Source organism: Dipteris shenzhenensis, chromosome 28 (genome assembly GCF_047967505.1).
Source record: "Dipteris shenzhenensis isolate YYH24624 ecotype China chromosome 28, Dip_SZ_1.0, whole genome shotgun sequence".
Classification (NCBI taxonomy): Eukaryota; Viridiplantae; Streptophyta; class Polypodiopsida; order Gleicheniales; family Dipteridaceae; genus Dipteris; species Dipteris shenzhenensis.
The window spans coordinates 17,541,369-17,556,320 of record NC_141623.1 but is presented as its reverse complement, the minus strand read 5'-3'; the positions used below and the strand labels follow the sequence as shown (position 1 = coordinate 17,556,320).

Sequence of the window (14,952 nt, the reverse complement as noted above, 5' to 3'; positions counted from 1 at the left end):
CGGGGTCAGCCAGACTCCCGACTCTACGGGATCCATCCTAGAAGCTTCTTCTTCCACTTCCATTTAGGTCAATGGGTGTTTTTTTTTTTTTTTAAAATTTAATAAACACCGCTTGAAACTGTAATTACAAATCACAAGTCCAACTTCCAAATTTATAGCTAACCAGGCATATATCACACTGTAACCAAACTCGCTTTTCCCTATACTAGGGAAACTCCTGCAATCTAAGTTGACTCAAACACGGAGGCAAATAAACAAGCATATGCTCCAACAAAGCTTAGAAGGCATAGAGAGCTCCCTGGTTATAATTCTTGCTGCATGTTCCCCTCGCATCGTGGTAAGCAATTCTTGGGCCCCATTTGTACCACAGCGTGTGCTTTACGAAATCAGCAGACATGCTTACCAGCATTTGGTCTTCTATCCATCTCTTAATGGTTTCGTTAAACCATTAAACCAATACTTGGTTCGATCACGTCAAGATATGGTAGCCTAATACTAAGTGAATATCTCCGCAAGGTAATCCTTCACTCGATTCCTGTCGCTGACTGATAAGGCTGCTATCGGCGGAGCTTGTAGACGTATCTTGCTAGCTCGTAGTTGAGGCTTCGCTTTGAGAATCGTTAAGGGACCATGCCCAGTTACCACTTCCTTCGGTCTGGACGCACTGGTAATCGGATACCGAATCTATCTGAACTATCACGTAAGTGGCTCTCGTCGTGCGTTGTTCGTCTTCCACACCTTCAAATCATCGACGAAATATACGACACCACCAAATTACAACAACTAGTCCCTTCCCACAATACCAAGGAGTCCTAAAGGTAACCTGCGACTGTACGCGATCCTGCCATCCTTTCACACGCAACTCCAAGGTTGACGAACCACTACAGATAATGCGAACCAGATGACGCAAACAACCCGTGAGCTTAAGCATGCGCCTGGCCATCCCAAAACCTCTTGTGATCCCCCTTTTCCAATCACCTGCCGCTCTGATACCAAATGAAACGACTTAATCTGTTTACTCCTAACTGATTCACGATTCACGGGCATAGGCACCTCAATTTTCCTCCCAGCCAACCTCGGTGGTAGCAGGCTCTCAGCAAAAATCCTTCTGTTACATGAAGCTCCTGCCTACTAAATTCCACCAAGCCCCAAAATTCCCTAGATGGATCTAGTATGCCACATGTCTTCTTTCTAGGGTCCCTCCTTAATGCATCATTTACCCCTGTCTTGGGATATCATTAAAACCATTTGTCCCTAGGCACATTTAATGCATTTAGGTCCCTTAGCCTTAGATCCACCTAGTCTAGTGCCATGTCACCCTCACTAAGGACCTTGACCTTTATTCCTTTTTGATCATTTACATAAAGCCCAAACAAATATAATACAAACATTGATCCTTTAAAGGAAAATGCCGACTGACCCTTCCGAGGTCATGTTACCTCGACTTGAGCGTAACACTACCACTGCCCTCTGCAACTCCTGACGGAGTATCAGGTACTATGGTTGACTACGAGCATAGTCATGGAGCCCGTGGATGTTCCAACTCACTATGGTCCAGCTCATGAGGACAGAGCTGCACAGAACAAGGCTCTCCTGTGAGTGGGTGCCTGTTCTGGAAAGACTACCTTATGTGACTTTGCCAAGGGTTTGGAGTGCAAATAGTCCGTGTCTGTGCGATGACGTACTAGGGTGGATACTGGATCAATGCTGATCTTCCGTGCCCACTTCATCATGAAGGAGACTTCCACCCCGAACCGCTCTGCACACTTGTGGAGGGGCCAATAGTATGCATGATCCACCTTTGCCTCAAGTGGCAATCTGATAACTCCTACCACCAAACCACACATCGGCTCCTTTCGCATGAAGCTTAGCTGAAAATTCACCTCCGCATCATGGGCGTACCAAAGATCCAGTCCCTGTTCTCTCATCCACTCGTCCATCATGCGTGAAATCTGATCTCCCATGATAGCATCAAACACCTCTGGGGTGCACTTCTCCAACCTTGTGGAGGCAAATTGGAAACTCCAAACAAGGTGTGCCTGAGAACCCACTGCGCTCATCAAACCCCCCTTTCGTGGCTGCAGGATCATAAGTGTTACCTCCAGCGTTAAAGGATAGGAGTCCGGGATCTCCAGGTAGTTCCAGGGTCCAGCCTCCAGAAGTCCCACAGTAAGGGGCGCCCAGGCTGTAGGTGGGGAGTTGCTGACCTAGAGGGCGATCCCTGTCCCTCTGGCTCCCTCCCCAAATGGGCCTGATGCTGCCATGAGGGAGCAGAAGGGAACGTCGTCTTGCCCTTGCCTGCTGGCAGGGGTGTCGAGGCAGGGGAGGGGAGGGAGGCTGAGGAACCTGCTACGGAGATGGAGAGGGGGGTGACGGGGGCGAGGGCGGCAGGGAGGGGAGGGGGCGGGTGGTGAGAGCGATCATAGCAAGAGGGGCAGGTGGTGAGAGTGATCATAGCAAGAGGGGCAGGGGGGGATAGGAGGGGGCAGGGGGAACCGAGGGGAGGGGGAGTGCAGGGGAAGGGGGGGAGGGATCTGGAGTGGGAGGGGAAGGGAGAGGGGGGGGAATAGGGGCGATCATAGGCTCCCCCTACTGATCAGGCTCGCCGGGGCTTGGGATCCGCTACTCCTCAGCCGCTGTTTGGCTACCGTCAGCCATCGGCTGATCAAGAACTCCTGGGGCTCGCTGATGATGCAAGGGTGGATGCAGACGCTGATGAACCTCCATTACATGAGGATCATCTGGCTGGGTGGTGGCCCCTTCCGCTCTGAGGGAGGTGGATCCCCACATAAGGGTTCCTATTGTTGTTGCTCCTCCACTGCATTTGGCCCTCTACCTGCGGCGCTTGTGAGCCTGTTTACTTGGTTTCTTTTTCTTTTTAACTTGGGTCCAGTCCCCTTCTGAGGGGGTCACCCAAGGAATCTGAGACTCCTATTGCTCCTGTCTGGGGGGGTGCGGGACTCTGGTCTACTAGCTCTGCCTACCCTGCGGAGCGGGGGGAGGAGGCGCTCGGCCATGGCTACAGGGGCAATCTCTGGCTAGGTGACCCATCTGTCTGCACCGAAGGCTGTCCTACCATAGAGCCCCTCTGGCCAGACCAAGGGTCACCACCAAGGTTTTCTTTCTCGTTAACAAGCACAATGCTCCCAATGGAGGGAGGAAGAAGAAAAAGGAAAGGGTAAGGAAGAGCTTCAGAGGGGGAGGCGGAGACGAGGCAAGGTGAAGGAGGGAGAGGGCAAGGACGGAAGTGGAAGGAGGAGGAGGGCAAGGAGGGCGAGGGGGGGACGGATGAAGGCATAAGAGGAGGGGGGATGAGAAGGCAAGGAGGGAGAGGAGGAGGAAGATAGAACGAGAGAAGGAGGGAAGGAGAGGGCAAGAGAGCGGAGAGGAGGTGGGGGAGGGGAGTCAGCGGGGGAGAGAAGAAGGAAGGCGGAAGAGGCGGAGGTAGCGGGGTCGGCGGTGGAGGTGACGGGAGGCGGAGCTAGCGAAGGCAGCGGGAGACCGGGGTGAAGGGGAGCGGTGGGACGGGAGCAAAGCGGGCGGGGCTAGCAGGGGCGCAGCGAGCGGAGGGGGGAGGAAGCAGAGGCGGGGAGGGCAAGGGGGCTGCAAAGGAGGTGGAAGGGGCGGACAGGGTGAGTCAGCGGGGCAGCTAGGGGGGGCGCGGCAGCAGCTCAGTAGTAGCTCACGGGGAGCTCCAGCTCCTAGGGGAGGTCATAGCATCTAGGCACACAGATATTAAGAAATGCCATTGAGCAATAAAATTATCAACCAGGCCTTGGAGAAGATAATGATAATGATACAATGTTCCACAATTAGAGGGAGAATAGAAGATGAAAGAGAAATGGAAGTCCCCCCTCTATTGCCAACCGCAATACATCAAAAGTGGGACCTGAAAGCGAATTGGCTAACTTCTTGGAACGAAAGTCACCCAATTTGTTTTCTCTAGAGAAAAAGAATATCAATAGGGCCTCTCGAAACCCTTGGATGTAATTATTACGAATCAAGCGTCCTCGACTACGATGAGGAACACCGCCAAGACCTTAATGTGTGGTAGGCATTAAATCTCACGGGCAAGAACACAAAGCCTAGAACTGCTTCCTTGACCAAGTGGTAGAAGCATCCGCCTATGTGACATATCTCCTCGTAGATGTCAATTGCAAAAATTTTGTGGGGCAAGTAAGAATAGCTACTTAGCATGCCCAATGGAGAGAGACCTGCTACTTGACCAAGCATGGCTCAACTGCCTGTGTCACAAAAACATGGAGAAAACAAACTCCATGAAGTCTCCAAAATCTTGTAGAGGTGTGAAAGCATTACACCGTAGAATCTCAAACTGAGGAGTGTGAGCCACAACCTAAGAGGAGTGGTCATCGTGTAAAGAAAACCAAAGTCTATGTACTAGTGGCGGCTTGTGTGGAAAAGGGCACAAAGTGCAGCTCCAGTAGGAGAAAAATTTATTCAGACAAGAGGGATTGAGGTTGGGGGGAGGCAACAGTTGGGCCTCGTGTAAAGAGGAATGCGCTAGGCCAATCAAACTTGCAACTAAAGCATTGTTTTCAAATATCACAATCCATGGTGGTGAACATCCTATCGATCTAAGGAGGAGGGGGTCCTTTTTCCAATCTTTGGCAAAGTGCCCACAAAGTCTACGAATCCGACAATGATCTTGCTGCCCTACAGTCCTCTGTTTGGAAAGAGAACCCTCTGGTCGCTAAGGCAAGATGTGATCATATCATAATGTTAGGGTTCAAAACAATGCCCTAGCATGAGGCACTCCACTTGACCTCACTGCCTATGTTTCTCAAGTAGGCAAGCTAGGGAAAAGAGCTACCTCCGTGACCACTCCACATAAGGCTCCAATGGTGGGGAGGAGCCACTAGTAAACCCCACAATATGATGAAGAAGGAAGTGATTCTTCTTTCTTCTTCGACAAGGTCAAATGCCAAAAGTGAAAGCAAGAGAAACCTTTTGGGATTGAAGGCTGGAGGGCTAGGCGGTGGCAGTGCTCAGGTAATCTTTGAAGAATCGAAGGCTAATGCCTCTCCCTAAAAGGTGGGTGTGCAAAGAAGTTGGGTGATAGAGCTAAAAATGTCCAATCTCTCGCTTGGCTTTTCTAAGGATGAGACCCATGGATGAGTGCGAAGAGAGAGACTGCACTCGTAGCTTCAACATGTTTCTTAAGCTATTGCAACTCGTCTTCAAAAATCAACATCTTCTTCCGGTCGGTGGAAGAATGGAGGAAAAATTGGCTGAAGATGAAGGCATTTTTTTTTTTTTTTCCATGAAAAAGACTTCTATTAAGTAAGAACAAAAACCCGCGAGAGCAAGCTCAAAGCGGAATACATCATGAAATCATGAGGATAATAAAAAAACCCCCTCAGAGTGAGGTGGAAAGAAACCAAGGCTGAGGCTGAAAGTGCCATCTCAACCCTGTAGTAGATTCAGAGAAGAAAGGAGAATCCTTCCATTCCCTGAAGAAAGAAGCCCTCCTAGCTGAGGCTGCACGGGAGTCCCCCTGCATACCCGTCCATACGGCCATCAGAGTGTGTACGATGTCTGTCCAGATACTAGCCAATGTGTGCGAGGGATGAACCTGAGTACCCTCCATAGCCTCTGTGCATCTGGATCTCCAGATATGCCAGGCTGCTATGCTCGCTATAATCTCCCAAGAAGTATCCACAGAGGCATGTATAGCTGTAAAAGGACGGTGTGTAACCACATCCAACGAGCAGAGCTCAACCCGATGATGTCGAACTGAAATGGCCCGGGAGGAGTCAAGTCCCTCATAGAAAACCTGAGGTCCTGTAAGAGAAAGCCAAGCCACCGAGCCCCAAGTCATAAAGAGTGGGAAATGGGCAAAGTGACTGAAGATCCTGGCTATCCCCATCCAAATCAATCTCGCCTGTCTGCAATCCCATAAGCAATGCTGAATAGACTCCGAAGCAGAAAGGCAACGAGGGCAAGTAGGGTCGGCTCCGAATCTGGACCTCCAAAGGTTCACTGCAATCCCTCCATGAATAGAAAGCCAAAAGAAGATAGTGATCTTTCTATTCCTGTGGGATTTCCAGAGCCTCCTCCAGAAGTACCTCTGCTGATCCGCAGTAATACCAAAAGTCTCCCAATGAGGAACTCTGGAGGGTCTCCAACCTCTACTACTGAGCTGAAATCTCCTGGCATTACTGACCGTGTAACGAAAGAAGGGGATGGTCTTCTCTCGATGCCCCGCGTCAATCCACTCCCACTCTCCGGGGTCCCACTGTAAATACCTGATGGGAACTCCTCCGTAGAGCCAAAGTCTCCAAGACCCGGTGGAGAGTAACTGGGGGTCAGGGTCTAAGAACCACTCTGAATCTGAACCCTGCATCAAAAGGCCTACGACCTTGATAGGCTGAAAAGCAGACTCAAGCAATATATCATCTGTAGATCTGAGCAATCTGCCACCATCCTGGACACTGAAAACCAAAGCATCCTCCTGTCCACCTCGGAAGGCTAAGACCTGAAGTGGAACCCCGCCTCTCGAGAAAGTACCTGCCCAAGTGGAGGTAGTGAGAGGCAAATCATCTGTGTCTATCCAAGCCTCTGGAAGGGCTGACTCAATCTGCAAGATCCTCCCTGCACTCCCTCTGAGATGTCCTGTCAACCCTGACTTGGTTTCCTCTGGAAGCCTACGGAAGGCTTTCCAAGATCCCAAAGAAGAAGCAGGTCCCCTCTCCCACCTGGCCCACTGCATGTAGAGTGAGGCACCCAGTGGTCTGCCACGATCATCTAAAATACTGTCGTTCCACATGATGGGCTGCCTATCAATCTCTTCCCGGGAGGAAGGAGGAATCCTCCGAAGAGAGCTTCTGAAACTAGCCCAAGCTTTCAGAATGGCAACCATGAGAGGGGATGAAGGTGATCTGAGGTGTGCTGAGGTGAAAATCCATCTAACACTGCTCATCCAGTCTCCTCCTGAGGAAGGTGTGCACCTCTGTATGCTGCTGATAAGAAAGTCCTTCCACGGTTCCTGTCCTGGCATAAGTCCTCGCACCACTATCTTGCAAAGTAAGGCTCTGCACTGTAAATCTGGATCAATAATATTGAGACCCCCATCCTGTGTAGGGAGGATGAGGGTCTCCCAAGCCACTCTGGCTAAGGCATCTGCTGTGCCATCAAGCCCACTCCAGAGAAAGTTCCTGATCGGTCTTCTGAGCTGAATGATGCAGTCCCTAGAACGGCACCAACATGAACAAATAAACCACCACAACTCTAGAGGCAAGATCCAGCTTGGCTGAGCTCCAAAAGAGAAGCTTCCTTCTGATGCTCTCCAACACGGGAGCAAACTGCTGCGTGGTAGAAATACCCAAGCCGACCTGGCAGCCCAAATACCTGATAGGCACACCCCTCTGAACCCAAGTGAACCCTATGTCAAGTCCCCAAACTGGAGTGTCCTCATCACTGATCCAAAAGCCATTGGATTTATGCCAATTTATCTGCGCCCCTGCCGCCAAGCAAAATAAATCCAATGCTGTCCTGAAAGAAGTCAATGTCTGCGGAGAGGCATCCAAATAAATCGCTGTGTCATCAGCCAACTCACTGTCAAGCAGCTCCTCTTCTCTTCTGATAGGAAGTCTCAGCCCAAAGATGTCAGCTTGAGATCTAACATAGATGCTCATAGCTTCGGCCACGAATAAAAAAAGGAAAGGAGCAAGGGGGCATCCCTGACGGACTGATCTCGAAATCTGAAATCTCTCACCCCTTACCCCACCAATAAGTACCTGGCTATGGGCTGATCTGTACAAAGAGGAAACACCTCTGATCCAAACATCAGTGAATCCAAAGCGTAGAAGGGTGCCCTCCAAAAAACTCCAATCTACTCTGTCATAAGCTTTTTCAAAATCCAACAGTAGAATGGCAAGATTCTGGCCACTCTGCACGGCCCACTCTGAAGCTTCCCAGAAAGAAAAAATGTTATCAAAGATACTTCTGCCATGCACAAATCCCGTCTGAGTGTCGTGGATAAGATCAGGGAGAAGTGGCTGCAATCGGAGGCTGATAGCCTTGGCCAGAATCTTGTAACAAGTCCCCAGAAGTGTGATAGGCCTCCACTGGGACAATAAATTTCTGCTACCTCCTTTTGGGATAAGGTGGATGAGGCCCTCTGTAAGCGATTCAGGCATCTCGCCAGAGTCCCAAATGGCCTGCATGGCTGAAGTAATATAGTCTCCAATCATATCCCAAAATGCAATGAAAAAAGACGGAGTGAGGCCATCTAAACCTGGGCACTTGCCCTTGTGAAGGGCTGAAAGTGCAGTCCTGAACTCTGTGTTGGTGAAAGGTGCGTCAAGTAGAACATGCATATCCGGATTCACCAACACTGGGATACTCTGCCAAATAGCCTGTCTAGCATCCTCTATGTCATGTGTCTCAGGATCAGCAGTAAGGAGGGTGGCATAAAAATCTGAAGCTATGCGTAAGACGTCATCTGGCTCTGTCTGTAAAACCCCATGTGAGTCAATAAGCTGAGATACACTCTCTCTACTATGTCTAGGGCCAAGAGTAGAGAAGAAGTGTTTATTGACTCTACCACCCATCTGAATCCAGAAGGACTCCCGTGCATGAAAGGCATACTCTGCTCTCTGATCAAGCAATAACTGCAAGTGAGCCCTCGCTGCAGCAAGGCGCTCCTGAATCCAAGCATCTGAAGGCCATTTCTGCTCTTCCCTCTGCAAAGCTGCTAACTGCTGGCGAACACCAATCTCACGTCTGAGAATATCTCGTCTCCTGGTAGAAGCAACTGAGCAGTAAAAGTCGCTAATACCAGAGAGGGCAGCGGCTAAATGTGAAGGATGTGGCTGCCCTCCCTGGACATGAGCAAGCCATACCCGTAGGGCTGCCTCTGTAAGGTCCTCCTCTGTGTAAAAGGCATCTGGGATCCTGATGCTGGCAGATCGGCCTCTCAAGTGAGGCTCTGAGATAGCCAGAACAACAGGGAAATGGTCTGAGGTGGAAACCCCCGCAGCAATGCATACCGATCCCCCTCTGTCAAGTGCCCAGTCATCTACATAAAATCTGTCAATGCGTGCATGAATAGGCATCTGTTGCCTCCTGTTCGACCAAGAGAACAGGAGGGACTGTGGCTGAATAAGAAAGGCATCATCACACCAAGTATCTCTGCCACAGAAATGGAAAAGGAAGGCATCCCAAGCTGCTCTCTCCAAAGAGTGAAGTCCGCCTTCTCTACCCCCTTTTTTGTCTGAAGGTAACTCGACCATGTTAAAGTCACCTCCAATCACCCAAGAATCCACAATGGGGGCCCAGGAGAGCAAAGTCTTCCACATAAGGACACGTTCCCCTCTAATGTTGGAGGCATATAGGTTGAGGAAGCCAACCTTACGCCCTCCAATCAAGAGAATAATCCACTGAGCTCTAGAGGGGATAATGACTCCGTGCCCAACAACTAAAGGGAGAACCGACTGCGAAACTGAAATAGAAGTGCCTCCCCTAGTGCCCAATGCAGGCGACCAAAAAGTATGTCCTGAAAGCAACTTGCCTGACTTGGCACAATCTCTATAATCCAGCTTGTGCTCTTGAATAAATAATATATCAATGGGACCCCCAGTAACACCTGGATGAAGCTGATCCCGGATCAGCTGTCTGCGGCGGCGATGAGGGACGCCACCTAGGCCCTGTATGTTCCAACTGATAATCCTCATCGACGGGAGGATGTAGAGTGGAACACCTTACCCGACCTAGTGGCGGAAACAAACCCCTCAACAGGGGAAGACCTCCTGGATGGAGGGAAGGAACCCAGTGGAGGAAAGTCAATAGGGGAAAGAATCCTGGCACCTGAAGAAGAAGCCCTGTCGATAGGAAATCCAACCACTGGCTCCCCAAAAGTAGCGGGCACAAACTCCTCCTCTGGGAAATCTGAACTCTCTGCCAAGGCTGAAAACGAGTTCCTGTGGAGCAATCCAGACACCGGAGTACGAAGGATCCCTTGTGAGGGAAGAGGATCAACAGTGTAAGCTATCCCCTTCCCCCTGTCCAAGGGAGGGAGTGAGGAAGGCTCTCTACCCGGTGTCTGCCCAGCCACGGAAATCTCTCCGTCCTCAAGAGGAACATCTGGCAGTGCTGGATCTAAGGAAGAAGCTGCAACTGGGGAGGAGGTCGAAGCTTCAGCGTCTCGGACTGTGCAAGGTGAGACAGGAAGGACAGCTCGAGGTGAAGCAGAGTCTACTAAGGTACCCTCGTGAACTGAAGGAGGGACCTGCACACGTACTGGAACCCACTGTAAAGCGTCGCGTGTGCCTGAGGGAGGTGGGGGTCGAGGAGCAGGACCTGTACCACCCCCCTGATGAGGCCGAGGAATAGGTAATGGACCTGTACCACCACCTGACTGAGCAGGACCGCCACGTGAAGAATGAGGAGCAGGAGCTGGACCTGTACCACCCCTCTGTCGAGGTCGAGGGGCAAGTGCCGGGTCTAATCTCCCCCCCTGTCCCCCCTGTCGATGCCCTGAGGCGGTAGCTGTACCAGAGGTCTTCTTAGGCCTTTTCTTCTTTCTGGGACAATCCCTGGCAAAGTGTCCCGAGGTCCTGCAAATCCTGCACTGGTCCTGCCTGCCTGAAATCTCCACTCTCTGGCGAAAAAAGGAACCATCCGGGCGCTGTATCATGACGTGGTCCATCTCGAGGTTAGGATCCTTGCAAAGGACCCTAACTCTAGGAACCCCATCAGCCTTGGTTGCCTCTGCTGCAGTCAATGGCAACCCAGGGAGGGGTGGGATCTCAGCAACTACGCCAAAATGCTCCCCAATAACAGAGAGGAGTCGATAGTAAACCTGGGGAAGCCCGGGGAACCTGATGAAGAGCGAGAAGAATTTCTTATCTGCCTCAACTGGGTCGAAACCAAGGTGAAAGGCTTCAAAGAAGATCTTCCTGTGTCCCAGGTGTAAAAGCTCGGCCTTGAGCACAGTGCTCGCAGCCTCTGGAGTGTCAAAAACAACCTGGAAGAAACCTCGTCCCAGAAGGCGAACATCTACCAATCGAGGAGCGAGGTCTGGGGGGAGAGCCGCAAGCATCCAGTCTCTGGCTTGGGATCTGGAAGGGTGAGACCCGAAGATGCGTGCTAACAAAGTGGTAGAGCACTCAATCTCTACATCCTTCTTGAGCTGCTGCAACTCGTCTTTAGAGAAAGTGATAGTTTTCGCGGCCGGTGGAGATGGAGTAGGATTGGCTGACGGGGAATCCATCGCCAATCAAGGTGAGGAGGCCGACTCGAACAGGAAAAAAGGCTCCTTCCGTTCCAAAAAAAAAAAAAAACTGCGAGGGGCAAGGGAGGGGAAAGGAGGCTAGGAGGAAGCAGGGGGGAAGGGGAGGGAAGGAGGAGAGGGGCTAAAGCTGAGAGGGGAGAGGGGCAAGGAGGGAGGGGAAGGGAGAGGAGAAGAAAGGGAGGAGTGAGAGGAAGAGAGGGGGCGGGAGAGCAAGCAGGGAGGGGGCGGGACAGCAGGGGAGGGGGCGGGACAGCAGGGAGAGGGAGCGGAGCAGCAGGGGGGAAGGGGCGGAGGCAGGGGGAGAGGGGGAGCAGCAGGGGGGGGGATGGCGGAGGCAGGGAGAGGGGGCGGAGCAGCAGGGGGGAGGGGACGGAGCAGCAGGAGGGGGCGGGACAGCAGGGGGCAGAGGGGAGCAGCAGGGGGGAGGGGCGGAGGCAGGGAGAGGGAGCGGAGCAGCAGGGGGGAGGGGACGGAGGCAGGGAGAGGGGGCGGGACAGCAAGGGGGAGGGGGCGGAAGCAGGGAACAGAGGGCAGGCAGGGGGAGGGGGCGGAGCAGCAGGGGGGGAGGGGGGGAAGCAGCAGGGAGGGGCTAGGGACAGGCTGAGGGGGGAGAGAGAAGGGCTGAGGGAGGGGGAGCAGCAGGGGAACGGGGAGCGATGAAGGCATTTTCCAATTAGGGTCTGATTGAAATTTATGAGAAAAACCTTCTACTACCTACAAAACTCCCGAAAAGAAGGGAGAGGGATGGGTTGGGAACTAAATGAAGCCTAGGGGAAGAAGGAAAAGCGGTGCAATGGGAACTAATGGAAGCCTACCGGAAGAAGGAAGGAGGACTAGGGAAAGGGACGAAGGTAGCAACGAAGGTAGGAGAGGACTACGGGAAGGGAAAGGGCAAGGTAGGGGGGCGGAAGCTCTACAAAGTCCATACAGGAGAAAAAGAGAAGGGCAAGAGGGCAAGGGGAGCGAGATGAGTTCAGGGAGGGTGCAAATCAGGTGAGGGAGGATGGAGTGAGCTGAGGGAAGGCAGAGAAGAGCTAGGGGAGGGTGGAGTGAGCGGAGGGAGGGCGGGTGTGTTGGGGGGCTGTATAGTGGGGCTTGTACGGCCTGATGGGCTGATGTATGGGTCTATATAATAGTAGTCAAGGAGCAAAGGAAAGGGTGAGGAGGAACAAATGGAGATGAAAGGAGAAGGGAGGCGGAGAGGAAGGGTATGAGGTAGGGGCACCACAAGTGGACAGGGAGGAGCAGCGAGCTTGATAGTCATTTTCCAAATGCTGATGTTTACATTTGAGGAGGCCGAGCTGGAAATTATTCTAACTACCAATGAAACTACATCACCAACTTACAAGGATATCTTATTTTCTGTTGTACCTCTGAAGTACCCATGTGACTATGGATAATGCATTACTCTTAATCAACCCATTATTGAGTAATTTATCTCATATGTATATAATGCTCAAAATTCACATTTTGGCTATAAATGGTGAGCTGGGGATTTTCAACCCCTATGTATTCGTCCCACCATAGGTTTCTAATAATACCCTTCGGATGGCTTGGGGTGGGGGGCGGTAGACAAGATGAGGATAATATTCTCAATCTCCATTGGGATACCAAATATGACCTTCTTGGCATTTTAGGGATCACCTCTACCACTTGTGAGCCTCCAAATGAGGACGACGTGGGGAGGTGTATCAATAGCATGTTGGGGATCTGCGGGAATCCATGTGGGCTAAGAAAGAGAAAATCACATGGGCTAGTCAGAGAGAGGCCATATGGGCCAAGCAGGCAGAATACACTTGAAGACATCTACCATGTAGGCAACATATAGAACTATGGCAGACAATGCTACAGATTGCAACAGCAGGTATAGGTCAGCAAATGCATGGAGCTGTTCGACAGTGACTGTAGAAGGTCGACAGAAGTAGGAAGACGTCTGTCGCAGACTCTAATAGACAGTAGAGCAGAGACATGTACGGGCACATGATATGGCAACAGGTATGGCCTATTTATAGGCTCTATTACCAGCTCTACTGTAGGTACAGTCGGCTGACATTCATAGACTGGGTCGGCCCAATCTGTACTGGTCGGCTGGGAATTGATCTGGTCAGCCAGATCTCGGGGGGCATTCACTGCCCAAGAAGGATTCTTTTGGAGGTAGAGGCAAGAAAAATAAGAAACTCTTCTATTGCGACCAGCCAGGACATTATGCACGGGACTGTAGAAAGAAGAAGGTCGATGAAAGTAGTCCAAGCAAGAGTCAAAGTAGCCAAAACCATTGGCAAGAAGAAGTAAGAGATTTTTTCCTAGTAACATTTTCTTGGTAATGCCTCTTAGGTGTTGCCAAGATCAAATATGCAGATCTAGGTGAAACTGCCTTTGCACTGAGACATGGTCCAGTGAACCAAAAGGAATAGAAACCTTTGTGAAGATGAAAGACAGCATTAATTGCTCGAACTATTGTGGTGAGAACAAAGATGACACCATTTGCATGAAGAAAGTACTTTGGCGGGACTTCCAAGAGCAGACCAGAGGAGTACAAGGACACGAAAGGTTGCAATACAGAGTTACGTGTGGATGTTGTGGGTGCCTCGGAGAGGTACTTGGCTTGTTTTCAATGCAATCAGCCAAATGATTGGATCTAATGGTATGTATGTTCTGTGTGTATTCATTTAGGCTTCAATGGCTTGTATTGGGCACAATGTTTGCCTTGTTTTTCTTAGGTATTGAGAGAATGAAGACTTAAAGTCTTCCTGGCAATCAAAGGGGGAAGTTTTGTTGCAGAGGCCACCAATGCCTGCTGCATGACTTGTGTCAAGGACATTGATGAGTGCTTAAAGGAGTTTTGATTTGCTAACAGGGACAGCTGTTTTGGAGGCTTCTTCAAGGCTCAGTTGCAAGGTGCTGGGAGAGGAAGAAGGTAAGCCTGTTGAAGCCTTTATGGTGGAAACGGGAACATTAACAAATCAAGAGAGTATGTTGTTGCCCATGGTTACTCACGTGGGAGATCTTTTGGAGCTTGTCGTCTAGTATTTCCAGAAAGATACTTGAGCTATGTGAATTAGCCAAGTATGTTAAGGAGTGAAGACCCGTTGAAAGAGGCAGGGTGCTTGGTAGGAACCAGGCTGTCCTTGGATTCTGAGGGAGACAGCTGGATGAACCTGAGAGTGGTAACACAATTGTTCGAGGATATTGGTGTAGGTGATATAATGGATGGTTGGTGCTACCTACACTTTTTGGGAAATAACTGCTTTCACAGTTTTCATGCTTCTGCATATGTTGGACTGTAACTATCTTATCATTCTTGAATGTGCTTGTATTGATTAAGAAGAAGGCTGTTTTTGGGGTTCTGTAACTTTAGTTCCTTTTCCTGGCCAGCCAATGTGATATGAATCAAATATGATTCAAACATGATTCCATGTTGCCTTTCTATACCCATCTTTTCTTGCCAACATGTCAGTTCTAGTATTTTAACTTTACTGATTAAGAAAAGGAAAACGTGTCAAGATGGCATACTTGAGGGATCATCGACAGACGTTGACGCAAGTCATCAACACTAATAAGTTTAATATCAACTCCATCAATTAGAATGCACCCACTGCATGCTGTGTTTTCCACCATGCGAAAGAGTGCCAATGCCAAGCTTGATTTGCCAGCCCCTGTCCGTCCCAAGATTCCTATCTTCTCTTGTGATTTCACCT

The 14,952-nt window shown here is 50.6% G+C and overlaps 1 protein-coding gene across 3 annotated transcripts in view; it reads right to left on the bottom strand.

Moving 5' to 3' along the window:
- Positions 1 to 14,952, bottom strand: part of LOC147883261 (uncharacterized) — a 98,411-nt gene that overhangs the window by 17,299 nt on the left and 66,160 nt on the right. For 2 of the 3 annotated variants that reach the window (XM_087400023.1, XM_087400026.1), the window contains one exon: positions 14,768 to 14,950. The exons of the other annotated variant lie outside the window; for it this stretch is intronic. In XM_087400023.1, coding sequence (XP_087256149.1) covers positions 14,768 to 14,950 — 183 coding nt within the window. The remainder of the gene's footprint in view (positions 1 to 14,767; positions 14,951 to 14,952) is intronic. 3 annotated transcript variants of the gene reach the window in all.